The sequence below is a fragment of the Oncorhynchus tshawytscha genome, linkage group LG21, assembly GCF_018296145.1.
Source record: "Oncorhynchus tshawytscha isolate Ot180627B linkage group LG21, Otsh_v2.0, whole genome shotgun sequence".
NCBI lineage: Eukaryota > Metazoa > Chordata > Actinopteri > Salmoniformes > Salmonidae > Oncorhynchus > Oncorhynchus tshawytscha.
The window spans coordinates 36,799,604-36,826,213 of record NC_056449.1 but is presented as its reverse complement, the minus strand read 5'-3'; the positions used below and the strand labels follow the sequence as shown (position 1 = coordinate 36,826,213).

At 40.5% G+C, this 26,610-nt stretch overlaps 1 protein-coding gene across 5 annotated transcripts in view; it reads left to right on the top strand.

Moving 5' to 3' along the window:
- Positions 1–25,180, top strand: part of LOC112220587 (glycine receptor, alpha 1) — a 90,098-nt gene extending 64,918 nt beyond the window's left edge. For 4 of the 5 annotated variants that reach the window (XM_042303437.1, XM_042303439.1, XM_042303438.1 and 1 more), the window contains 3 exons: positions 1,123–1,337; positions 5,543–5,689; positions 20,281–25,179. In XM_042303437.1, coding sequence (XP_042159371.1) covers positions 1,123–1,337; positions 5,543–5,689; positions 20,281–20,574 — 656 coding nt within the window. In that variant the 3' untranslated portion in view covers positions 20,575–25,179. Of the gene's footprint in view, positions 1–1,122; positions 1,338–5,542; positions 5,690–20,280 lie in introns of all 5 variants that reach the window. The other variant, XR_006079598.1, reaches the window with a different exon arrangement.
- The last annotated feature ends 1,430 nt before the right edge of the window (positions 25,181–26,610 follow it).

Here is a 26,610-nt window from a genome sequence, read left to right as displayed (position 1 = left end):
ATAGACTGTATTGTAGTAATAATATAATATATTATAGTATATCATAGTATATAGACTGTATTGTAGTAATAATATAATATATCATAGTATATCATAGTATGTAGACTGTATTGTAGTAATAATATTGTAATATATCATAGTATAGACTATATTGCCTATTTAACTCTGTATAATACTGAACCGCTGATTTCTCCTCTGTCTCTGTCCTCTATAATACTGAACCCCTGATTTCTCCTCTGTCTGTGTCCTCTATAATACTGAACCCCTGATTTCTCCTCTGTCTCTGTCCTCTATAATACTGAACCCCTGCTTTCTCCTCTGTCTCTGTCCTCTGTATAATACTGAACCCCTGATTTCTCCTCTGTCTCTGTCCTCTGTATAATACTGAACCCCTGATTTATCCTCTGTCTCTGTCCTCTGTATAATACTGAACCCCTGCTTTCTCCTCTGTCTGTGTCCTCTATAATACTGAACCCCTGCTTTCTCCTCTGTCTCTGTCCTCTATAATACTGAACCCCTGCTTTCTCCTCTGTCTGTGTCCTCTATAATACTGAACCCCTGATTTCTCCTCTGTCTGTGTCCTCTACAATACTGAACCCCTGATTTATCCTCTGTCTCTGTCCTCTATATAATACTGAACCCCTGCTTTCTCCTCTGTCTGTGTCCTCTATAATACTGAACCCCTGATTTCTCCTCTGTCTGTGTCCTCTACAATACTGAACCCCTGATTTCTCCTCTGTCTCTGTCTATAATACTGAACCCCTGCTTTCTCCTCTGTCTCTGTCCTCTGTATAATACTGAACCCCTGATTTCTCCTCTGTCTCTGTCCTCTATAATACTGAACCCCTGCTTTCTCCTCTGTCTCTGTCCTCTGTATAATACTGAACCCCTGATTTCTCCTCTGTCTCTGTCCTCTGTATAATACTGAACCCCTGCTTTCTCCTCTGTCTCTGTCCTCTGTAATACTGAACCCCTGCCTTCTCCTCTGTCTCTGTCCTCTATAATACTGAACCCCTGCTTTCTCCTCTGTCTGTGTCCTCTATATAATACTGAACCCCTGATTTCTCCTCTGTCTCTGTCCTCTATAATACTGAACCACTGCCTTCTCCTCTGTCTGTGCAGGAAAGTTCACTTGTATTGAGGCTCGTTTCCATCTGGAGAGGCAGATGGGCTATTACCTGATTCAGATGTACATCCCCAGCCTTCTGATTGTCATTTTGTCCTGGGTGTCCTTCTGGATCAACATGGACGCTGCACCTGCCAGAGTGGGATTGGGCATTACCACCGTGCTCACTATGACCACCCAGAGCTCCGGCTCCCGAGCCTCCCTCCCCAAGGTGAGACAAACTCCCTTAACCCAGAGCTCCGGCTCCCGAGCCTCCTTCCCCAAGGTGAGACAAACTCCCTAACCCAGAGCTCCGGCTCCCGAGTCTCCCTCCCCAAGGTGAGGATTGTCCTAGATGAACTACAAGCCACACTCTGTCTATTGTTCTAGATGAACTACCAACCACACACTGTCTATTGTCCTAGATGAACTACCAACCACACTCTGTCTATTGTCCTAGATGGTCAAACTAAGTCAACATGAGAAAAAAAAGGATTTTCAGATTAAAAATGAAGAGGGACATTGCGTGATGGACTAGTATTTTATAATTATGTCCTGGAAAAGTATCCTTCCATTTTGTTTGTTGACATTAGGTGATTCATGTTCTCTGGAAAATTGAACAAGTGAACCGTGATTTGCATGCAGTTCAGCTGTCACAATAATGATCACACGACACGGCTGAGCGTAGGTGCACACAGCGCAGGCTGCTCGCCCTCTTCCACGCCTCACTGACTCGGTGCTGCATTGGTGACAGGGAGGGAAGGAGAGGAGAGGGGGCCATTTTGAATGACAACAACATTCAGTCACCCTTTACTCTGTCTTTACTCAACAAATCGAGCCGCCACCGAAAAGTTACTTTTTGCTTTCATTATCTTCTATCCCCCTGTTGTCGTGATATACTTTCAATATGACGAGATGAAGAATGAAACATTTTAATTGATCAAGTACTGTAAAACTAAAAAAACACATCAAAATATCTGATCTAGTGTGGAAGACTAGAAATCCCACAATCCAACAACACCAGGAAAAAGTAAAACAGTCTGCCTCTGTCTGTCTCGGGCAGCTGACTTTCATCATTTGAACAATGTCTTGTGAACCATGCATTCTGTAATGCCACCTAAACTGCATTCCAGGGCAGCTTGGTCATTTACTTGTCAAATATAGTAAGCTTCAGCTGAACTGACAAGCCAACCCAGTCTAGCTTTAGCCCTATTTCCAGGTCAAAGATGTGGTTTCCATACATCTCTCTATCTCACTGCCCAGGCAGAGCAGAGTCCTGCCAATCCAATTGACCGTACAGACAGACTACTGTGTACTGGACAGTTCTTAGAGTTTGAAGTTAAATGTTGTCTCTGTAGCAGACATCAAATGAATGAATCAAGGATCATAGGATTATTAGAGACAGATACAGTGTCTTCAGAAAGTATTCAGACCCCTTGACTTTTTCCACATTTTGTTACCTTACAGCCTTATTCTTGTCCTCATCAGTCAACACACACCCCATAGTTGTAATGATTTTCTTCTTCCTCTGACGAGGAGTATGAAATATCGGACCAATGCGCAGAGTGGTAAGTGTCCATAATAAATGTATTAAACTGAACACAGAATACAAAAGAACAATAGAAATAAAATGAAAACCGAAACAGTTCTGTATGGTAAAACACAGACGCAGAAAACAACTACCCACAACCCATAGTGGGAAAACAGGCTGCCTAAGTATGGTTCTCAATCAGAGACAACGATCGACAGCTGCCTCTGATTGTGTAACGGCGTTCGTCTGTAGAAGGAGAAGCGGAAAATGCAGCGTGGTGGTTACTCATGTTCTTTAATGTAAAAATGAACGATACATGAAATAACTTAAATCTACAAAACAACAAACGTGAACGTGAACGTGAAAACCTATACAGCCTATCTGGTGACAACTAACACAGAGACAGGAACAATCACCCACGAAACACTCAAAGAATATGGCTGCCTAAATATGGTTCCCAATCAGAGACAAACGAGAATCACCTGCCTCTGATTGAGAACCGCCTCAGGCAACCATAGACTTTGCTAGAACACCCCACTCAGCCACAATCCCAAAACCTACTAAAACCCCCATACATAAACACAACACAAAATAAACCCATGTCACACCCTGGCCTGACCAAATAAATATAGAAAACACAAAATATTAAGACCAGGGCGTGACAGATTGGGAAACATACCAGGCCAAACACAGAAATACAAAACCTAGAATACACAACATAGAATGCCCACCCGTACTCACGCCCTGACCAAACTAAAACAGAGACATAAAAAAGGAACTACGGTCAGGACGTGGCAATAATGACAAAACAAAAACAGGTTTTTAGACATTTTTGCTAATGTATTAAAAATGAAAAACAAATTCCTTATTTACGTAAGAATTCAGACCCTTTGCCATGACACTCGAAATTGAGCTCAGGTGCATCCTGTTTCCATTGATCATTCTTGAAAATTGAGCTCAGGTGCATCCTGTTTCCATTGATCATTCTTGAGATGTTTCTACAACTTGATAGGAGTTCACCTGTGGTAAATTCAATTGATTTGGAAAGCCACACATCTGTCTATATAAGGTCTCACAGTTGACAGTGCATGTCGGGAAAAAAAAAAAGCCATGAGGTCGAAGGAATTGTCCATAGTGTTCTGAGACAGGATTGTGTTGAGGCACAGATCTGGGGAAAGGTACCAAAAAATGTCTGCAGCATTGAAGGTTCCCAAGAACACAGTGGCCTCCATCATTCTTAAATGGAAGAAGTTTGGAACCACCAAGACTCTTCCAAACTAAGCAATCGGGGGAGAAGGGCCTTGGTCAGGGAGGTGACCAAGAACCCTATGGTCACTCTAACAGAGCTCCAGAGTTCCTCTGTGGAGATGGGAGAACCTTCCAGAAGGACAACCATCTCTGCATCACTCCACCAATCAGGCCTTTATGGTGGAAGCCACTCATCAGTAAAAGGCACATGGCAGCCCGCTGGGAGTTTGCCAAAGGGCACCTAAAGGACTTTCAAACAATGAGAAACAAGATTCTCTGGTCTGATGAAACTAAGATTGAACTGTTTGGCCTGAATGCTAAGTTTCACTTCTGGAGGAAACCTGGCGCCATCCCTACGGTGAAGCACAGTGGTGGCAGCATTATGCTGTGGGGATGTTTTTCAGCATCAGGGACTGGGTGACTAGTCGGGATCGAGGGAAAGATGAACGGAGAAAAGTACAGAGAGATTCTTGATGAAAACCTGCTCTAGAGCACTCAGTACCTCAGAATGGGGAGAAGGTTCACCTTCCAACAGGACAATGACCCTAAGTACACAGCCAAGACAACGCAGGAGTGGCTTCGGGACAAGTATCTGAATGTCCCTGAGTGGTCCAGTCAGAGCCCAGACTTGAACCCGATTGAACATTTCTGGACAGACCTGAAAATAGCTGTGCAGCGACACTCATTAGGTGTGCCAAGCTTGTAGCGTCATACAGTACCCAAAAAGACTCAAGGCTGTAATTGCTGCCAATGGTGCTTCAACAAAGTATTAAGTAAAGGGCCTGAATACTTATGTAAATACGATATTTCAGTTTTGCAAAAATTTCTACAAACCTGTTTTTGCTTTGTCATTGTGGAGTATTGTGTGTAGATTGATGGAGTATTGTGTGTAGATTGATGGAGTATTGTGTGTAGATTGATGGAGTACTGTGTGTGGATTGATGGAGTATTGTGTGTAGATTGATGGAGTATTGTGTGTAGATTGATGGAGTATTGTGTGTAGATTGATGGAGTATTATGTGTACATTGATGGAGTATTGTGTGTAGATTGATGGAGTATTATGTGTAGATTGATGGAGTAGTGTGTGTAGATTGATGGAGTATTGTGTGTAGATTGATGGAGTATTGTGTGTAGATTGATGGAGTATTGTGTGTAGATTGATGGAGTATTGTGTGTAGATTGATGGAGTATTGTCTGTAGATTGATGGAGTATTGTGTGTAGATTGATGGAGTATTGTGGAATATTGTGTAGATTGATGGAGTATTGTGTGTAGATTGATGGAGTATTGTCATTGATGGAGATTGATGGAGTATTGTGTGTAGATTGATGGAGTATTGTGTGTAGATTGATGGAGTATTGTGTGTAGATTGATGGAGTATTGTGTGTAGATTGATGGAGTATTGTGTGTAGATTGATGGAGTATTGTGTGTAGATTGATGGAGTATTGTCTGTAGATTGATGGAGTATTGTGTGTAGATTGATGGAGTATTGTGTGTAGAATAAGGCTGTACTGTAATGTAACAAAATGTGGAAAATTTCAAGGGGTCTGAATATTTCCCGAATAGACATGGTACTGTACATTATCTTCGACTCCTGGAGATGTAGTTGTTGTTGTCCTCCTCCTGCTTACCACCGTGTCCTTCTGCCCAATTACAGGTGTCGTATGTGAAAGCCATTGACATCTGGATGGCCGTGTGCCTCCTGTTTGTCTTCTCGGCCCTGCTTGAGTACGCTGCTGTGAACTTCATCGCTCGGCAACACAAGGAACTGCTGCGCTTCAGGAGGAGAAGGAGACACATGAAGGTCAATTAACTGCTTTTTTAAAATTATTGTGATCAAGTGTTTATTATCCATTCATAGATTAGACTAACACTTTTCACAGGAACCCTTCCCATCACCTTAACCCCCTCCTCTCAGACCAGCAAGAGAGCCAGCCAGCCTCAGTTAAATATGACACTTTTTGTTTTCTTATATTCTCTACAAGTACACAACAGTTCGTATTTAATGCTGAGGGAGTATTGAGAATGATTAAAGTCATTAGGGATGTGTCCCAAATGGCAACCTAGTCCCTTTATAGTGCACTAATTTTGACCAGAGCCCATAGAGAATAGGCTCAAATGTAGTGCACTATATAGCGTGCCATTTGCAACACATCCATGGAGACAGACCAAACAGAAGAATGAGCTGTGTATCAGATTCTCAACAATATAATTATTCCCACATGCCTACAGTGCCTTGCAAAAGTATTCATCCCCCTTGGCATTGTTCCTATTTTGTTGCATTACAACCTGCAATTTAAATGGATTTTTATTTGGATTTCATGTAATGGACATACACAAAATAGTCCAAATTGGTGAAGTGAAATGAAAACAATTACTTGTTTAAAAAAATTCTAAAAAATAAAAAACGGAAAAGTGGTGCGTGCATATGTATTCACCCCCTTTGCTATGAAGCCCCTAAATAAGATCTGGTGCAACCAATTACCTTCAGAAGTCACATAATTAGTTAAATAAAGTCCACCTGTTTGCAATCTAAGTGTCACATGATCTGTCACATGATCTCAGTATATATCCACACACCTGTTCTGAAAGGACCCAGAGTCTGCAATACCACTAAGCAAGGGGCACCACAAAACAAGCAGCACCATGAAGACCAAGGCGCTCTCCAAACAGGTCAGGGACAAAGTTGTGGAGAAGTACAGATCAGGGTTGGGTTATAAAAAAATATCAGAAAATATCAGACATTTTGAACATCCCACAGAGCACCATTAAATCCATTATTAAAAAACACAAAAAAACCTGCCAAGAGAGGGCCGCCCACCAAAACTCATGGACCAGGCAAGGAGGGCATTAATCAGAGAGGCAACAAAGAGACCAAAGATAACCCTGAAGGAGCTGCAAAGCTCCACAGTGGAGATTGGAGTATCTGTCCATAGGACCACTTTATGCCATACATTCCACAGAGCAGGGCTTTCCGGAAGAGTGGCCAGAAAAAGCCATTGTTTAAAGAAAAAAATAAGCAACCACATTTGGTGTTCGCCAAAAGGCATGTGGGAGACTCCCCAAACATATGGAAGAGGGTACACTGGTCAGATGAGACTAAAATGTAGCTTTTGGCCATTAAGGAAAACGCTATGTCTGGCGCAAACCCAACATCCCTCATTACCCTGAGAATACCATCCCCACAGTGAAGCATGGTGGTGGCAGCATCATGCTGTGGGATGTTTTTCATCGGCAGGGACTGGGAAACTGGTCAGAATTGAAGGAATGATGGATGGCGCTAAATACAGGGAAATTCTTGTGGGAAACCTGTTTCAGTCTCCCAGAGATTTGAGACTGGGACAGAGGTTCACCTTCCAGCAGGACAATGACTCTAAGCATACTGCTAAACCAACACTCGAGTGGTTTAAGGGGAAACATTGAAATGTCTTGGAATGGCCTAGTCAAAGCCCAGACCTCAATCCAATTGAGAATCTGTGGTATGACTTAAAGATTACTGTACACCAGCGGAACCCATCCAACTTGAAGGAGCTGGAGCAGTTTTGCCTTGAAGAATGGGCAAAAATTCCAGTGGCTAGATTTGCCAAGCTTATAGAGACATACCCCAAGAGACTTGGAGCTGTAATTGCTGCAAAGGTTGCTCTACAAAGTATTGACTTTTGGGGAGGGGGGGGTGAATAGTTATGCACGCTCAAGTTTTCAGGTTTTTTTTTGTCTTATTTCTTGTTTGTCTCACAATAAAAAATATTTTGCATCTTCAAACTGGTATGCATGTTGTGTAAATCAAATAATAGAATTCCCCCAAAAAATCCATTTTAATTCCAAGTTGTAAAACAATAAAATAGGAAAAAATGCCAAAGGGGGTGTATCAGATTCAGAACAATGAAATTATTCCCCCATGCCTTAACGCAGTCTGACATAATCTATCGTCTAACAGGCCCAAGAGCACACCAGGTTGTAACTGTTGGGTTGAAAGGCCACTGCATTACAACATTCCCAATGGGCGGTGCCTGTTATCCTTGTATTAAAGTCAGTAGTAGTCTGGTCCCAGATCTGTTTTGCTGTATAGCCAACTCCTGTGGTCATTGGCATACCTAGTTTTTCATGGACAATGACCAAAGGAGTTGGCAAGACAGCACAAACAGATCTGGGATCAGGCAATAAAACAAGTAGATTGAAATTGAAAACCCCATCGCTACACTCTGTGTTTTTTTGCTTTTAATAAGATGTCAGATCCAAACAAACTCCGTAGCTGTTATTTGTCTGATAGTGTTTGTGTTATTGATGTCTTGAAGACTGAATATCAAATACAGAAAGTATGACTCATTTAGTAGTTTCTTTCTACCACAGAGAGTGTTGTTCCCTCATCCTAAAACTCAGATCCAGCTAGGGGACTCTTTCTCTGCATCAGTCATCTCATTTCTCTGAGGGGCAGCTAGGCGGAGGAATTCAGATGTTAGATTTTTTTTTACTGTTTAATCAATCAATTTTATCTGTCCAGATGAATTGATCAAATCCAAGACCATGTAATTTATTTAGAAGTAAACCTGTCAGCCTTGAAGCTAATAGAATAAGTCTGAGGAGGAGGAGGAGGGGAGAGGGGAGGAGGAGGAAGAGGAGGAGGAGGAGGGGAGAGGGGAGGAGGAGGAAGAGGACGAGGAGGAGAAGGGAGAGGGGAGGAGGAGGAGGAGAAGGAGGAGGGGGGGGGGGAGAGGGGAGGAGGAGGAAGAGGAGGAGAAGGAGGAGGGAGAGGGGAGGAGGAGGAAGAGGAGGAGAAGGGAGAGGGGAGGAGGAGGAAGAGGAGGAGGATGAGAAGGAGGAGAGGGGAGGAGGAGGAAGAGAAGGAGGAGGGGGGAGAGGGGAGGAGGAGGAAGAGGAGGAGGAGGAGAAGGAGGAGGGAGAGAGGAGGAAGAGGAGGAGGAGAAGGAGGAGGGAGAGGGGAGGAGGAGGAAGAGGAGGAGGAGACAGAGGAGGGAGAGGGGAGGAGGAGAAGGAGGAAGGAGAGGGGAGGAGGAGGAAGAGGAGGAGGAGAAGGAGGAGGGGGGGGAGAGAAAACACAGAAACCCTTCAAAGAGTTAGACATAAACATTCCATAAACTCCTTGTCATTCCATACGCCTTGTCATACGCCCATTCCATACGCCTGGTCAAAAGTAGTGCACTATACAGGGAATAGGGTGCCATAGGGCTCTGGTCAAAAGTAGTGCACTATACAGGGAATAGGGTTCCATAGGGCTCTGGTCAAAAGTAGTGCACAGTACAGGGAATAGTGTGCCATAGGTCTCTGGTCAATAGTAGTGCACTATTTATTTGTATTTTTTATTTCACCTTTATTTAACCAGCTAGGCCAGTTGAGAACAAGTTCTCATTTACAACTGCAACCTGGCCAAGATAAAGCAAAGCAGTGAGACACAAACAACAACACAGAGTTACACATGGGATAAATACACAGTCAATAGTACAATAGAAAAAAATATATATACAGTGTGTGCAAATGAGGTAAGATTAGGGAGGTAAGGCAATAAATAGGCCACAGTGGTAAATAATTACAATTTAGCAATTAAACACTGGAGTGATAGATGTGCAGATGATGATGTGCAAGTAGAGATACTGAGGTGCAAAAGAGCAACAAAAAGGGAATAGGGTCCCATTTGGGACATAACCGCTGAGTACCATACAGTGTTTAGTGCTCACATCTCTACAAGAGATGATAGCTGGTAGTCCCGATCTTTGGCAGGAATGACTCAGATCTTCATCCAGTCTTTCACATGGTATGAGTTCTGGAGATTCCGGTTGGGTGATGTCATCATGTAGTCTAGTATGTGAAATGCAAGTCAAGCATTATTCTGCTGGGTTTTATAGAAAATGCTGACAAATCCTTGTTTGGGTGGTGTTAGGCCTATATAGTATTGCAGTTAACAATAGTATCAATAAAATAGGACAAATATAAGCACCTGACAAATTATTAATTCGTATTATTATATAGTGTAGTATTGCAGTTAACTATATTATCATATCATGTTATTATATTAACAATTTTTTAAATGTAATTATCAACCAAATATCCTGTGAAAATGCTGATCAATCCTTGTTTGTGAGGTGTTAGGCCTATAGTATTATTCATTTCAATACTATCTGGTGTTGATGATTATAAGGCCATTATGAAAGGATATGTCCTGCATTTACTTACAGCTCTGAATGATACTGGTAGTTTTTGGAGTTGTATCAGATGACAGGCTAGCTGCTATGTAAAATAGCTAGATTGATGTTGTATGACTTTACCATCCTGATCTACAGAAAGACATGTTGTATGACTTTACCATTACCAGTTCATTCAGCCTTCTAAAGGCTATCATTCAGCCAGTTCATCCTTCTAAAGGCTATCATTCAGCCAGTCCATCCTTCTAAAGGCTATCATTCCACCAGTTCATCCCTCTAAAGGCTATCATTCAGCCAGTTCAATCTTCTAAAGGCTATCATTCAGCCAGTTCATCCTTCTAAAGGCTATCATTCAGCCAGTTCAACCTTCTATAGGCTCTCATTCAGCCAGTCCAACCTTCTAAAGGCTATCATTCAGCCAGTCCAACCTTCTAAAGGCTATCATTCAGCCAGTTCAACCTTCTATAGGCTATCATTCAGCCAGTCCAACCTTCTAAAGGCTATCATTCAGCCAGTTCAATCTTCTAAAGGCTATCATTCAGCCAGTTCATCCTTCTAAAGGCTATCATTCAGCCAGTCCAACCTTCTAAAGGCTATCATTCAGCCAGTCCAACCTTCTAAAGGCTATCATTCAGCCAGTTCAACCTTCTATAGGCTATCATTCAGCCAGTCCAACCTTCTAAAGGCTCTCATTCAGCCAGTCCAATCTTCTAAAGGCTATCATTCAGCCAGTCCAACCTTCTAAAGGCTATCATTCAGCCAGTCCAACCTTCTAAAGGCTATCATTCAGCCAGTTCATCCTTCTAAAGGCTATCATTCAGCCAGTTCAATCTTCTAAAGGCTATCATTCAGCCAGTCCAACCTTCTAAAGGCTCTCATTCAGCCAGTCCAATCTTCTAAAGGCTATCATTCAGCCAGTCCAACCTTCTAAAGGCTATCATTCAGCCAGTCCAATCTTCTAAAGGCTATCATTCAGCCAGTCCAACCTTCTAAAGGCTATCATTCAGCCAGTCCAACCTTCTAAAGGCTATCATTCAGCCAGTTCATCCTTCTAAAGGCTATCATTCAGCCAGTTCAATCTTCTAAAGGCTATCATTCAGCCAGTTCATCCTTCTAAAGGCTATCATTCAGCCAGTCCAACCTTCTAAAGGCTATCATTCAGCCAGTCCAACCTTCTAATGGCTATCATTCAGCCAGTCCAACCTTCTAAAGGCTATCATTCAGCCAGTCCAACCTTCTAAAGGCTATCATTCAGCCGCCAGTCCAACCTTCTAAAGGCTATCATTCAGCCAGTCCAACCTTCTAAAGGCTATCATTCAGCCAGTCCAACCTTCTAAAGGCTATCATTCAGCCGCCAGCCCAGCCTTCTAAAGGCTATCATTCAGCCGCCAGTCCAACCTTCTAAAGGCTATCATTCAGCCAGTCCAACCTTCTAAAGGCTATCATTCAGCCAGTCCAACCTTCTAAAGGCTATCATTCAGCCAGGTCAGCCTTCTAAAGGCTATCATTCAGCCTTCTAAAGACTATCATTCAGCCTTCTAAAGGCTATCATTCCACCAGTTCATCCCTCTAAAGGCTATCATTCAGCCAGTTCATCTTCTAAAGGCTATCATTCAGCCAGTTCATCCTTCTAAAGGCTATCATTCAGCCAGTTCAACCTTCTATAGGCTATCATTCAGCCAGCCCAACCTTCTAAAGGCTATCATTCAGCCAGTTCAACCTTCTAAAGGCTATCATTCAGCCAGTTCAACCTTCTATAGGCTATCATTCAGCCAGTCCAACCTTCTAAAGGCTATCATTCAGCCAGTTCAATCTTCTAAAGGCTATCATTCAGCCAGTTCATCCTTCTAAAGGCTATCATTCAGCCAGTCCAACCTTCTAAAGGCTATCATTCAGCCAGTCCAACCTTCTAAAGGCTATCATTCAGCCAGTCCAACCTTCTAAAGGCTATCATTCAGCCAGTCCAACCTTCTAAAGGCTATCATTCAGCCAGTCCAACCTTCTAAAGGCTATCATTCAGCCAGTCCAACCTTCTAAAGGCTATCATTCAGCCAGTCCAACCTTCTAAAGGCTATCATTCAGCCAGTCCAACCTTCTAAAGGCTATCATTCAGCCTTCTAAAGGCTATCATTCAGCCAGTTCATCCTTCTAAAGGCTATCATTCAGCCAGTCCAGCCTTCTAAAGGCTATCATTCAGCCAGTCCAACCTTCTAAAGGCTATCATTCAGCCGCCAGTCCAACCTTCTAAAGGCTATCATTCAGCCAGTCCAACCTTCTAAAGGCTATCATTCAGCCGCCAGTCCAACCTTGTAAAGGCTATCATTCAGCCAGTCCAACCTTCTAAAGGCTATCATTCAGCCAGTCCAACCTTCTAAAGGCTATCATTCAGCCAGTCCAACCTTCTAAAGACTATCATTCAGCCAGGTCAGCCTTCCAAAGGCTATCGTTCAGCCTTCTAAAGGCTATCATTCAGCCAGGTCAGCCTTCTAAAGGCTATCATTCAGCCTTCTAAAGGCTATCATTCAGCCAGGTCAGCCTTCTAAATGCTATCATTCAGCCAGTTCAGCCTTCTAAAGGCTATCATTCAGCCAGTTCAACCTTCTATAGGCTATCATTCAGCCTGTCCAACATTCTAAAGGCTATCATTCAGCCGGTCCAACCTTCTAAGGGCTATCATTCAGCCGGTCCAACCTTCTAAAGGCTATCATTCATCCTTCTAAAGGCTATCATTCAGCCAGTTCAATCTTCTAAAGGCTATCATTCAGCCAGTTCATCCTTCTAAAGGCTATCATTCAGCCAGTCCAACCTTCTAAAGGCTATCATTCAGCCAGTCCAACCTTCTAAAGGCTATCATTCAGCCAGTCCAACCTTCTAAAGGCTATCATTCAGCCAGTCCAACCTTCTAAAGGTTATCATTCAGCCAGTTCATCCTTCTAAAGGCTATCATTCAGCCAGTTCAATCTTCTAACGGCTATCATTCAGCCAGTTCATCCTTCTAAAGGCTATCATTCAGCCAGTCCAACCTTCTAAAGGCTATCATTCAGCCAGTTCAGCCTTCTAAAGGCTATCATTCAGCCAGTTCAACCTTCTATAGGCTATCATTCAGCCTGCTATCATTTCAGCCAGTCCAACCTTCTATCATTCAGCCAGCTTCTAAAGGCTCATTTCAGCCAGTCCAAATGCTTCTATTCAAGTCCAACCTAATTCAGCCAGTCCAACCTTCTAAAGGCTATCATTCAGCCAGTCCAACCTTCTAAAGGCTATCATTCAGCCAGTCCAACCTTCTAAAGGCTATCATTCAGCCAGTTCATCCTTCTAAAGGCTATCATTCAGCCAGTTCTAAAGGCTATCATTCAGCCAGTCCAACCTTCTAAAGGCTATCATTCAGCCAGTCCAACCTTCAAAGGCTATCATTCAGCCAAGGCCAGTTCAGCCTTCTAAAGGCTATCATTCAGCCAGTTCAACCTTCTAATGGCTATCATTCAGCCAGTCCAACCTTCTAAAGGCTATCATTCAGCCAGTCCAACCTTCTAAAGGCTATCATTCAGCCAGTTCAACCTTCTAAAGGCTCATTCAGCCAGTCAGCCTTCTAAATTATCATTCAGCCAGTTCAGCAAAGTATCATTCAACCTTCTAAAGGCTATCATTCAGCCAGGTATCATTCAGCCTTATCATTCAGCCAGTATCAAAGGCTATCATTCAGCCAGTCCAACCTTCTAAAGGCTATCATTCAGCCAGTCCAACCTTCTAAAGGCTATCATTCAGCCAGTCCAGTTCCAGCCTCTAAAGGCTATCATTCAGCCAGGTCAGCCTTCTAAAGGCTATCATTCAGCCAGTCCAACCTTCTAAAGCTATCATTCAGCCAGTTCAAAGGCTCTTCTAAAGGCTATCATTCAGCAGCCAGTTCAATCTTCTAAAGGCTATCATTCAGCCAGTCCAACCTTCTAAAGGCTATCATTCAGCCAGTCCAACCTTCTAAAGGCTATCATTCAGCCAGTCCAACCTTCTAAAGGCTATCATTCAGCCAGGTCAGCCTTCTAAAGGCTATCATTCAAAAGGCTATCATTCAGCCTTCTAAAGGCTATCATTCAGCCAGGTCAGCCTTCTAAAGGCTATCATTCAGCCTTCTAAAGGCTATCATTCAGCCAGGTCAGCCTTCTAAATGCTATCATTCAGCCAGTTCAGCCTTCTAAAGGCTATCATTCAGCCAGTTCAACTTTCTAAAGGCTATCATTCAGCCTTCTAAAGGCTATCATTCAGCCAGTCCAACCTTCTAAAGACTATCATTCAGCCAGTTCAACCTTCTAAAGGCTATCATTCAGCCAGTTCAACCTTCTAAAGGCTATCATTCAGCCAGTTCAACCTTCTAAAGGCTATCATTCAGCCTTCTAAAGGCTATCATTCAGCCAGTTCATCCCAGAGGACTGCTCCTCTGTTCTCTCTGCAGTGAGGAACCTGTCACTTCTACCCTCGACACAATAAAACAACCTCTCTGGTTCTCTCTGGTTCTGGCTGAGCATCAGGATACATAGCACAACACACACTCAGCTCCAGGACCAATCTTCAACAGCCGCAGTGGAAATCGTGTTGTTTCTCCGTTGGTGTTTAATTGATCGATCACTGTCACTGATAACCTAGAGAGTGCCCATCAGCTTCTACCTGACCTGGTTGAAAACTGATGGTCGCTGGTTAGAAAGACAATGAGGGTGAAATCTACAAACGAACGCTGCAGCCTTTCCTGTGTGTCTGTGTGTGTGTGTGTGCGTGTGTGTGTGTGTGTGTGTGTGTGTGTGTGTGTGTGTGTGTGTGTGTGTGTGTGTGTGTGTGTGTGTGTGTGTGTGTGTGTGTGTGTGTGTGTGTGTGTCTGTGTGTGTGTGTGTGTGTGCACGTACGTGCATGTGAGAGCGCTAGTGTGTGTGGATGTTTATGTGTGTGTGTGCGTACCTCTATGGGAAGGTGACAGATTGAGGTCTCCCCCTCCTGGCCAGATGGTGTAACTGCAGACTGCAGATCAATAGCGACAGGCAGACTATTCATCTGTTGCCTTGAAGTATATAGACTGACTGTCCAACAGCAGCCCACTCCCTCGACACACACACACACACACACACACACACTCACTCACTCACTCACTCACTCACTCACACACACACAAACACTCACACACACACACACACTCACACACTCATACACAAACACTCACACAGACACACACTCACTCACTCACTCACACACACACAAACACTCACTCATACACAAACACTCACACACACACACATGTACCCGACAAGCTTCTCTCGAGACTGAAAGAAAGAGAGAAAGGTTTTAGGAGTAAAGTAAACTAAATCACTTGCCCAACTGCAGCCTACCAATATTATCCACCAGCATTGAATCAAATAATAGCAAACTGCATGTAATTTCACAAGCTTCTCTCGAGACTGTAAGAAAGGCCTTACTGAATAAACATGAATAAATATTGACTTGATTAAAACTTGACCCAACTGCAGAATACAGGATATCAATGGTGTGTCTCCTTTAAGGATTGTATAAAGAATTACAATGGAATTATAGCAATTGCAGAATTCATAATAATACATTATTTAATTAGCCATAGAGACATGTCTGTAGCCTATACCCAACCACAATAACATCAGCCATATAGCCCATGCATTAAAGATGCACTCCAGGATCTTAAGAGGAACAAATTCGTAATGTATATATATTGAACAAAAAATATAAATGCAACGTGCAACAATTTCAAAGATTTTACTGAGTTACAGTTCATATATAAGGAAATCAGTCAATTGAAATAAATTCATTAGGCCCTAATCTATGGATTTCACATGACTGTGCAGGGGCGCAGCTCTTTTCCCCTGCAGTCCAAACTGAGATATATTAATAACTAGGTGACACGATGTGACCCCTAGACTGCAGATACAGTGTTCCAGTGTTCCGCTGGCTAATGATGACAGGGCCTTATTAGGACCACACTTCCTGATTGATCTAGGATAATCAGCTCATTAGGCCTGATTAGCTACTGTCCAAGTGGAATCTTTAGCACAAGACTGGGATCTGTTAGCTAGGTAAATAAGACTGTGTGTGTTCTGGAGGTAAATGTACTGACTGGATTGAGAACAAAAACTGGGGCTAGGTATAAGAGACTGGATTAGCTAGGTAAATAAAACTGGATTAGCTAGGTAAATAAGACTGGATTAGCTAGGTAAATAAGACTGGATTAGCTAGGTAAATAAAACTGGATTAGCTAGGTAAATAAGACTGGATTAGCTAGGTAAATAAAACTGGATTAGCTAGGTAAATAAGACTGGATTAGCTAGGTAAATAAAACTGGATTAGCTAGGTAAATAAGACTGGATTAGCTAGGTAAATAAAACTGGATTAGCTAGGTAAATAAGACTGGATTAGCTAGGTAAATAAGTGGCATGCGACAGATAACCAAGTGGAAGCTACTCTCTGCCGGTGTCTACATGAAGGGGCTAAATTATGTGAACTCATCATTTTCTCTGCGAAGTAAAAGATAATACACACAAAAAAATAACACATAGAACAAAACACAAGTTATTGGAGTACAAAATATTTAAAAAGTACAAAATATATTACGTAGTATAAAGATGTTATAATTTAGTTGTGTTTCAACTGTGAAGAATATTTGTAAACAGTTTTACATTAACAATGTCTAAAATACAGAATTTCTGCCGTAGAGCACTAGTGAGAGAGATGATAAGGGACTATTTAGTTGTGTTTCAACTGTGACTTATATCTCTAAACAGATTTACGTGAACATGGCCTAAAATCATGTATTCAGGCAGTTTCGACAATGCAACTAGTACAACGCAGAAATGATCGATACTGTAGCTTTTTAAACAGTTTTCAATAAACATAGTCTAAAATCATGTTTGATGTCATTTTTAAGTAACAACTAGTGCAGTACTGGTAGTAAAGATGATAGGGACACTCTGCGACACTATTTGGTATGTTGCAACTGTGAAATACAGGTTTATATTAACAAATGTTTAAAATCCAGAATTTCTGCCGTTCTGAGGCAAGAATCTGTGAGAGAGACAATTTAGTTGTGTTTCAACTGTGAAGCAAAAGGTCATGTTCAAAGAAGTCAGTCCTAGACTAGATGGGTATTTGTTTTATTAGAAGTCAGTCCTAGACTAGATGGGTATTTGTTTTATTAGAAGTCAGTCCTAGACTAGATGGGTATTTGTTTTATTAGAAGTCAGTCCTAGACTAGATGGGTATTTGTTTTATTAGAAGTCAGTCCTAGACTAGATGGGTATTTGTTTTATTAGAAGTCAGTCCTAGACTAGATGGGTATTTGTTTTATTAGAAGTCAGTCCTAGACTAGATGGGTATTTGTTTTATTAGACTAGTCAGTCCTAGACTAGATGGGTATTTGTTTTATTAGAAGTCAGTCCTAGACTAGATGGGTATTTGTTTTATTAGAAGTCAGTCCTAGACTAGATGGGTATTTGTTTTATTAGAAGTCAGTCCTAGACTAGATGGGTATTTGTTTTATTAGAAGTCAGTCCTAGACTAGATGGGTATTTGTTTTATTAGAAGTCAGTCCTAGACTAGATGGGTATTTGTTTTATTAGAAGTCAGTCCTAGACTAGATGGGTATTTGTTTTATTAGAAGTCAGTCCTAGACTAGATGGGTATTTGTTTTATTAGAAGTCAGTCCTAGACTAGATGGGTATTTGTTTTATTAGAAGTCAGTCCTAGACTAGATGGGTATTTGTTTTATTAGAAGTCAGTCCTAGACTAGATGGGTATTTGTTTTATTTGACTTTGTGTCCGGGAAACCAGCCCTTAACATTACTGCTACTTCAACATTCTTCTCAGATGACCTGATCCTTTAATAATGAATATACCAAATCCTCAATGTAAAAGAGTGAAAGCACGATATTAAAAAAGAATGGGAAAAAAATCAGATTGGAATGACTGGGAAAGGGTCGTGTATTGGCATTGGGCTAAATTGCTTTGGGAAATCATCAAATGAACGGCAAGGCACCAACTCCTCGAGGAGAAGGTGATGATGGTTAGTCGTGACACTTCCCAAAATGACTTTGTGCAAATCAGCATTTTCCTTTTTTCCAAGGCTGCATGACACCGCGACCCACGCAAAGGCAAAATGTTTAGAGAAAACATAGGATGGGGCCTCCAACTAGTTGGCTTTACAGTTCTCTTTAATCTCAGCCATTAATCACATCACCACACACTAAGAGATATACAGGCATCTATCATGAGGAAATAATGTGATGGATCGAGGAGTCAAGACATCCTTCTCTCTGTGTCTCACTAGACACCAAACAACTAACCAACCGGCCACCTCTTTTTCAATTCAATCTCAATTCAAAGGGCTTTATTGGTATGGGAAACATGTTTACATTGCCATAGCAAGTCAAATAGATAATTAACAAAAGTGGAATAAACAATAAAAATTTGACAGTATACATTACAAACGCAGAAGTTGGAAAAGAAGAGAGACATTTCAAATGTCATATTATATTAACACTATATACAGTGTTTTAACGATGTGCAAATAGTACAAAAGGGAAAATAAATAAACATAAATATTGGTTGTATTTACAATGGTGTTTGTTCTTCACTGGTTGCCCTTTTCTTGTGGCAACAGGTCACAAATCTTGCTGCTGTGATGACACACTGTGGTATTTCACCCAATAGATATGGGGGTTTATCAAAATTGGATTTGTTTGGGGATTTTCTCTCTGACTTGCAAATGAAAAATGAGGGAGGGAGGGTTGAGCCTGATACTGCTTTCGTTCCAAGCCATACATTGTCTCCCTCACCATACACAAACCCAAAGGGCACCATTCCTCTCTCTCACTATTTATCTCCCCTTCATACAATAAGAGTCTCTGCCCAGCTTACTGCTTTAATGGTGGAATGTTGAATTAGGGGGCCGGGTAATGAATCAGACAGCCTGGGCTGGGCGGTGTGAAAATATATGTGTCTCAAATGACATCCTATTCCCTACATCGTACACAACTTTTGACCATAGGCCTAAGTCGAAAGTAGTGCACTATGTAGGGAATAGGATGCCATTTTGGGACCCCATCCTCCGCCGTCCCTCTTTACTGCTCCACGTCACGTCCTCCAGTCAACACATTAATCCTACGGCAGGAGGAATGAATACATACAAATGGTGGACCAGCACCACTGAAGGACAAGGGAAGGTTGACGCACAACGTAGCCAGCATTAGAGGTCTCAGGCACTGTTAGTGGAGTAGAGGAGAAGATCCAAAATGGAGGAGAAAGGAGAAACGCCATCTCCCCTCCTCGCGTGTGTGTGTGTGTGTGTGCGTGTGCGTGTGCGTGTGCGTGTGTGTGTGTGTGTGTGTGTGTGTGTGTGTGTGTGTGTGTGTGTGTGTGTGTGTGTGTGTGTGTGTGTGTGTGTGTGTGTGCGTGCGTGCGTGTGTGTGTTCATCCATTCAGCCCAACACACATGAACAGTTATAAATGTGGAGGTATAAAGACAAGGACAGAAGGAGGACATGGAGTCTACAAATGGAACCTAGAAAACTAAGGCTTGTATTTTAGACAAGGACAGGAGGACATTTACATTTTTCACACCAAGCAAAGACAGATAAGGGACCCTGATTGTTTGTGTGTGATGAGGTATTGTGGAGGCAGGGATTGTGTTAGCCAGCTACCAGTAATGAAATTGCAGTCAATAGGAAAATGCAATTTACGTAGTATGATATGGAGATAACGTGAGATAGCATGTCCTTTATAACATGTGCAAACCTTGCCTCAATTGATCACTATTTGTTATTTTGAGTGATGTCATAGCTAAAATGTGAATCCATATTTATCACAATGCATATCAATGGTTAATGAGATAGTATCTGGATCATGTTGGACTTTGATTTTTAAGGCTCAACCATATGTGCCTAATTATGTTAGTTAATATGTCTCTGCATTACTTAAAGGCCCACTGTGATTTTCACAGCCATTATATGTGTTTTCAATTCACGAAATCTGTTAAGAGCCTTTTCCTTGAAGACCCACTATGATTTAAGCCAGTTAAGAGCCTTTTCTTTGAATGCCCACTATGATTTTCAACAAATGTTTTTACGACTTACGGTGTGGTCCTTTAAGAGATATACAGAGAGAGAACAGGCCTGGATATCAAATGTGTAATGTGTTTTTTGATTCCTAACAGAATGAATATTCGGCTGTGTTACAGGAGGATGAGGGCGGTGAGGGCCGGTTCAGCTTCACCGCCTATGGCATGGGCCCAGCCTGCCTGCAGGCCAAAGACGGCATGGCCATCAAAGGGAACAACAACAACGCCCCGACCGCCACTGCCGGCCCTCAGGAGAAAACGGTGGAAGAGATGCGCAAGCTCTTCATCGGCCGCGCGAAGAGGATCGACACGGTCTCTCGCGTGGCTTTCCCGCTAGTCTTCCTCATTTTTAATATTTTCTACTGGCTCGTATACAAGATCATCCGAAGCACGGATGTACACCAGATGACGTAAGCAAGGGAAGAGAGAGAGTTCAATACCACACCATCCTTCTCCCAAACCCAATACTCCTCGCTCTTCACTTGCTCACTTGCTTTTGGTGGCTATCGCCTTGGCAAAGGTTATTTATCAATATTTGTTATTTTATTTTATACCCGCCCCCCCTCTTTTCAACCTGAATAATCCGGACCAGTGCAATAGCAATGCAGTAAAATGCATGATATATGAATGTGGCAAAATATTTACAAAAGGATAAATCAGTAAATGTTACGACTTTTACCGATACATCTGGGAATTTATGATAACTGAGAATTTAGAAAGAAAGAGATGTTCTTCTAAGAAGTGTTAGTTTTATTTTCGCAACTCAAAGAAGACAGACACTGCATTCTAAAGAAGAAGAAGAAGAAGTTGGGGAAACACACAGCACTGTAATATAGTATATATCTATCATCTATTTAAAAACTGTTATTTCTCTCGAAAGGCAGATGTCTGGATGGAACACGAGGGATGGATTTTTAAAAGGATACTAAGACGATTTTAGTGTTTCCGTTAATAAAGTGTCGCAAGGATCGTGTGTCCTATATATCTCAATTAGCTTCAATGTGTGTTGCAAGCACTTATCAACGCTCCCTGAGCCCTCAACGAAAAACTGAGATTTCAACTGAGATGTGGTTGATGCTGCTATCAACTAAATGAAGGAAGCTTCATGAGTCAAAATAATATTCTGTTGTTTCTAACCGCTGTGGTCAACGTGTTCTCTGTCTGCCCTTAACTTTATTTATTAATGTCAACGTGTTCCTCTGTCGGCCCTTAACTTTATTTATTAATGTCAACGTGTTCCTCTGTCTGCCCTTAACTTTATTTATTAATGTCAACGTGTTCCTCTGTCGGCCCTTAACTTTATTTATTAATGTCAACGTGTTCCTCTGTCTGCCCTTAACTTTATTTATTAATGTCAACGTGTTCCTCTGTCTGCCCTTAACTTTATTTATTAATGTCAACGTGTTCCTCTGTCTGCCCTTAACTTTATTTATTAATGTCAACGTGTTCCTCTGTCTGCCCTTAACTTTATTTATTAATGTCAACGTGTTCCTCTGTCGGCCCTTAACTTTATTTCTCAATTGCATATCGTTTTTAATTTTCGTGTCAAGTATATATCATGTAATCAGCTCAAGCTCTTCTTGGGAACTCTAAATTCTAAAGGGACATTTGCCATCATTCACATATCCTCATTGTTGCATTCATTCATTCATTTATCCATGTGCTTTTTTTTAAGGATTTGGTACTTAAATCAAAATATGATTCATTAAAAGTGAATCTACACTGGAAAAAAATAATAATAATTTAATCCTGATTCTTCCTACTCATTTCATTGAAGCTGTACTGTTAACATTTGTTTACGTTATTTTCACAGTTTATTACCCAGTTACGGTAAGATACCCAGCAGGCAATGGAGAAAAATGTAGTGAGTTAAGATTAAAACAAGAAAACACCTACTGTACCTTAACAATTATTACCATTAATATATTTACACACATTAATAATGTAGCTAAAAAAAAACATATGCATTATAATCATCATTTACTAAATATGCCTGAAAGATATTCACTCAAAATCATGGTAAATAGTTTGATACCTTAACAACAACGATCGGCACAATGTTCTCATTTGCGTGTAATGCCGCACATGTAATAGTTCACAATACTACAGTATACTGTGAAACTGATTGATTAATACATTCATTCAACTAGTCCGTGGCTTGATTTAAGATACTGAAATCCATTACTTCTCACCAGGCTTTTCTATGCAATAATTAATATATGCAATTATTTTTTTTAAATTAGCTTTACCATTTACAAAACATTATCATGAATCGGTTTGAACTTGTGAGCCATCCATTTTTTTTTTAATTTAAGACATCACAGATCACAGTGCTCATCTTTCCAATGGTGGACATACATACCAACACACACGAGGCCTTCAGATCTACACCCTTAAGCATAATGTAAACTATTCACCCTCCTCCTAGGACCATTGTTCTCCACACATTTACATTCAACTACAAACGGGCCAAGCTACAGTGGCTTTTCATATTGCATATTTAAGACTCTCTGCTCTCTGTAGCCCCACCTCTGGGACATTGTTTAGCTAGCCTAAAGTGCTGTCACCAAGACCCAGAAATAAAGACTACACTACTGCTACCACAGGAAGTATGGCCTGCGACACATCATCATGGATGGGAGACTCGGACACAGTTTAAATAAACACTGGTCGAGTGAGTTTTTGCATTTAACTTTAATGCCAAATGTTATTTTCCTCTACTTGGTTTTTATTCCAAACCAAATAAGTATTTTGTTAACCTATGATCATTGCCTTCCTGGTTCGGTTTTGAATATGATGACGTAAGGGGAAAGATGCCAGAATACCTTTGCAACAGATATTATGCACTGGTTCAGGATATTGTTTAGGTTTTGTTGTCGTAACTTTAGATTGATTCAGTTCTTTCCATTGACTTCCCAGTGTGTGGATAAAGTGCTTCCATTTCTTTTTGTGGTAATATGATGCTATTCAATTAACAATATTATATATTTTGATATGAAACGTTTTCTCTGCTTCTTCATCCCTGTTCTTTCTTCTTCTTCTTGAAAAGTGTGATCCATTACTTCAACAGGTCATAGATTTAACATAGATCCATTACTTCAACAGGTCATAGATTTTCCGAATGTGTTAATGATAGTTTGAGGTAGTTTGATGTTTGAGGCTTGATGGACTTGCACAAGAGATTATAACAATATTTTACATTTCGGTCAATTATTTCTTAAATTCTTATTATCTTCCAGTAATTCATATTTACCTTCCAGTTGAGGCTGTATTTGTCAAAAGATGTGTGTGTGTTTTTAACAGACACAGTCCATGTGGGTAAATTGATTTGAAGGTCTATGTTTTTGCATTAGTGTTATTTCATCACAGAAAATTAACTTTTCTACATGGGGTATACTTATGTAATTTATAATGTTATGCTTTACCCAAAACTATGCATTTATAAAAGTTCATTGTTAGAATAGGGTTAAAACATAAAGGGCCTTTTAAAATATCAGCACAGTAATCAATATGTTTTGAAAGTGCTGAATGATTTGTTGATAGATACAGTATTTATTTGTTGGCTGTAATACTTCAGTACAGAATTTGACCATGAATCTTTCTTCAGTTTTGACTTCCTCAGACAAAACTATCCATTAAATAAGATGCTATCCAATGTTGAATATGCAACAAACTAGGAACTAGTCATATCATGTACCTCCACTCAACCATCATGATATTCACTCATCCATTCAATAGTTATGGATTGAACTCTATGCCCTGACCATGTGAAGGATCACTGCACTTGGGACAATGCTATATAGATTTATTGTAACCAAATGCTTATTAAGGTGCATTATTACTAGCGCCCTGTCCAGGGTGTGTACTTGTACATCAAGCTGCCTCATGCTACAGAAACAGGAGATAGGCTCCAGGGTTGGGGTCAATTCCAATTTAAATTGAATTTTAATTCAATTCAGAATCGAGCTGGAATTAGAATTGAATACATGGGAAATGAATAGGCAGAAAGAATTGAATTGGAATTGAATTTCTGGAATTTACCCTGACCCTGATAGGCTCCTGCCCTACGGGACAAGGGGCAGGGGCTCGGACAAGGCTTACTTTGTTTATTATGTTATTCAAGATGGAAATGACACTTAATGCTCTGAATAGACAACTTCAACAAGGTCTAATGTATTCTAGAACACTGACACATTCTACAACAAGAATTGTATGTTTAACTTAATTGCTCAGCAGATCAATGTTCAAAGTATGGAAGTGGTAGGAATGTTCACTGATGGAGAAACCCTCCATTGAACAGATAGGACTTCCTCCCCTTCATATCAACCTGACCTATCATAATGCCAAATATTATTGACAATGAAGGAAGTTCATATAATATTTGGCATATAGGACAGTGCAATATGAACATTTTAAAAGTATGAAATTCAACTAGCATGTTATGATTTGTTAGTAATTGCTGATAACAACAGCTGTTTGATTCTGTTTATTGTCTTTTGAATATATCAGATGCCCTGGTTGTGGTGATGCACTCACCACCCAGTGATAGAGATGGACACAAATAACCAGTCATGAACTGAACTGTACACAAAAATAGAAACATTTCTATTTATGTCTTTTTATTCATTTTTAGCACACAAGTTGGAATGGCCTTAATTTAGTTTTACTTGCTTAAATATTGTGTATTGGCACAAAGTGCACATCTTGATTTGCTAATTACAGTTATGATAATAATCCAAGAGTGCACTTCAGAAGAAGGAAAAAAGTTCAGCAAATCCTTTTTTTTTATTTGATTAAAATGTGAAAACACTGAATATTTTGCATGAATATAAACACAATGGCAGATATTTTTGGCTTGTACAAAAATGTTAGCAATTTGAAAGAAAAAAAAAGGAATGTACAATTTCTGCTGTAACTGTATATAACTAAATATTTATTGAAATATGTCATTATAAGTAATTCTAATTACAATTAAAGGTTTTCTGAACAAAAATCTCTTTGACCTTTTTTTTTAAAGAATTGTCAAGAGTTGGACTATTGCTTTCTGTTTACACAGCTCAAGGATCTGTTCCACAGCTCAAGTATCTGTGTATAATCATAAAAAAAGTATTTTAAAAAATGTCAAACAATAAATTATGTCCGTAGGTTGTTGTATTCATTCTATTGTTAACTAGCAAAAAGCCCTTGAGGAGACAATTATTTCTCTCTTCGCTTTATGATTGGATTAGGCTTGCTATAATTGACTTTTAAAAACATGTTACATAAATGCTACTCATTTAAATTAAATAAAAATACAAATTGTCATTATTACCATTTGTAAGATCATATTCCTAAGATTCAGTGGCCTAAAGGTAAATTCGCACACAACGGAGATGGAAGGTACAGTAGCAGAGTTTCAATGTCGTCTTTCGCCACAAAAGGAACGGCTCCTCCGGGGTTCCTTCCGCATCCGTGGGGGCAATGTTGTCACATCGTTCCTTGATTTGATCTATAGGCTATTCATCAAAGCGGTCTATTTTTCATTGATAACCAAATGTAATCTCAGCAACTGTTCAAACAGTAAACCAAACATCAAGAATCCAACCAAAACGTTATTTTGTTTACAAGTATAGACGGATTACCTGACAACATCACGAAAATTATGCACACGCTTCAATGGGGCAAAGGTCCGTGTGCTGTTGTGATTCTGGAAGGCCAGATATCTAGCAAAAATGACAAGAAGCTGAGAGATTTTTTTCTCCCAGCGCTGCTAACGACAATTTTGGTCCGCTCATACAGGAGTAATAAAGGCACAATGCACAAATTTTATTTAAAAAATATATATATATATGTACACTACTGTTTTTTAATGGAATATCTATATAGGCTACAGAGGCCCATTATCAGCAACCATCACTCCTGTGTTCCAATGGCACGTTGTGTCAGCTAATCCAAGTTTATAATTATAAAAGGCTAATTGATCATTAGAAAACCCTTTTGCAATTATGCTAGCACAGCTGAAAACTGTTGTTCTGATTAAATAAGCAATAAAACTGGCATTCTTTAGACTAGTTGAGTATCTGGAGCGTGCTTTTTGTGCTTTTCTTTCAAAAACAAGGACATTTCTAAGTGATCCTAAACTATTGAACAGTAGGGTATATCTATATACTTATATATATATATATATATATATTTTTTTATTTTTTATTCCGATTTATCAGGGGGTGCTGCAGTACCCTCAGCACCCCTACTTCCTGCTTTTTGGTCTATGGTGACTCCAGGCTGTTGTGAAATGGTAGCCAAATGCTGTAGCCAACTAGCTAGACATGAACTTTTTTGTTATCCTGTGACCAAAACATGATGACTAGCGAGGTAATGTGACTCTTCGTTGCTTTCACGAAATGAAATGACAACAATTAGAATACACTTTGCTCTACCCTCCTTGTGAATGGGAGTGGGACCAGTGAGAAT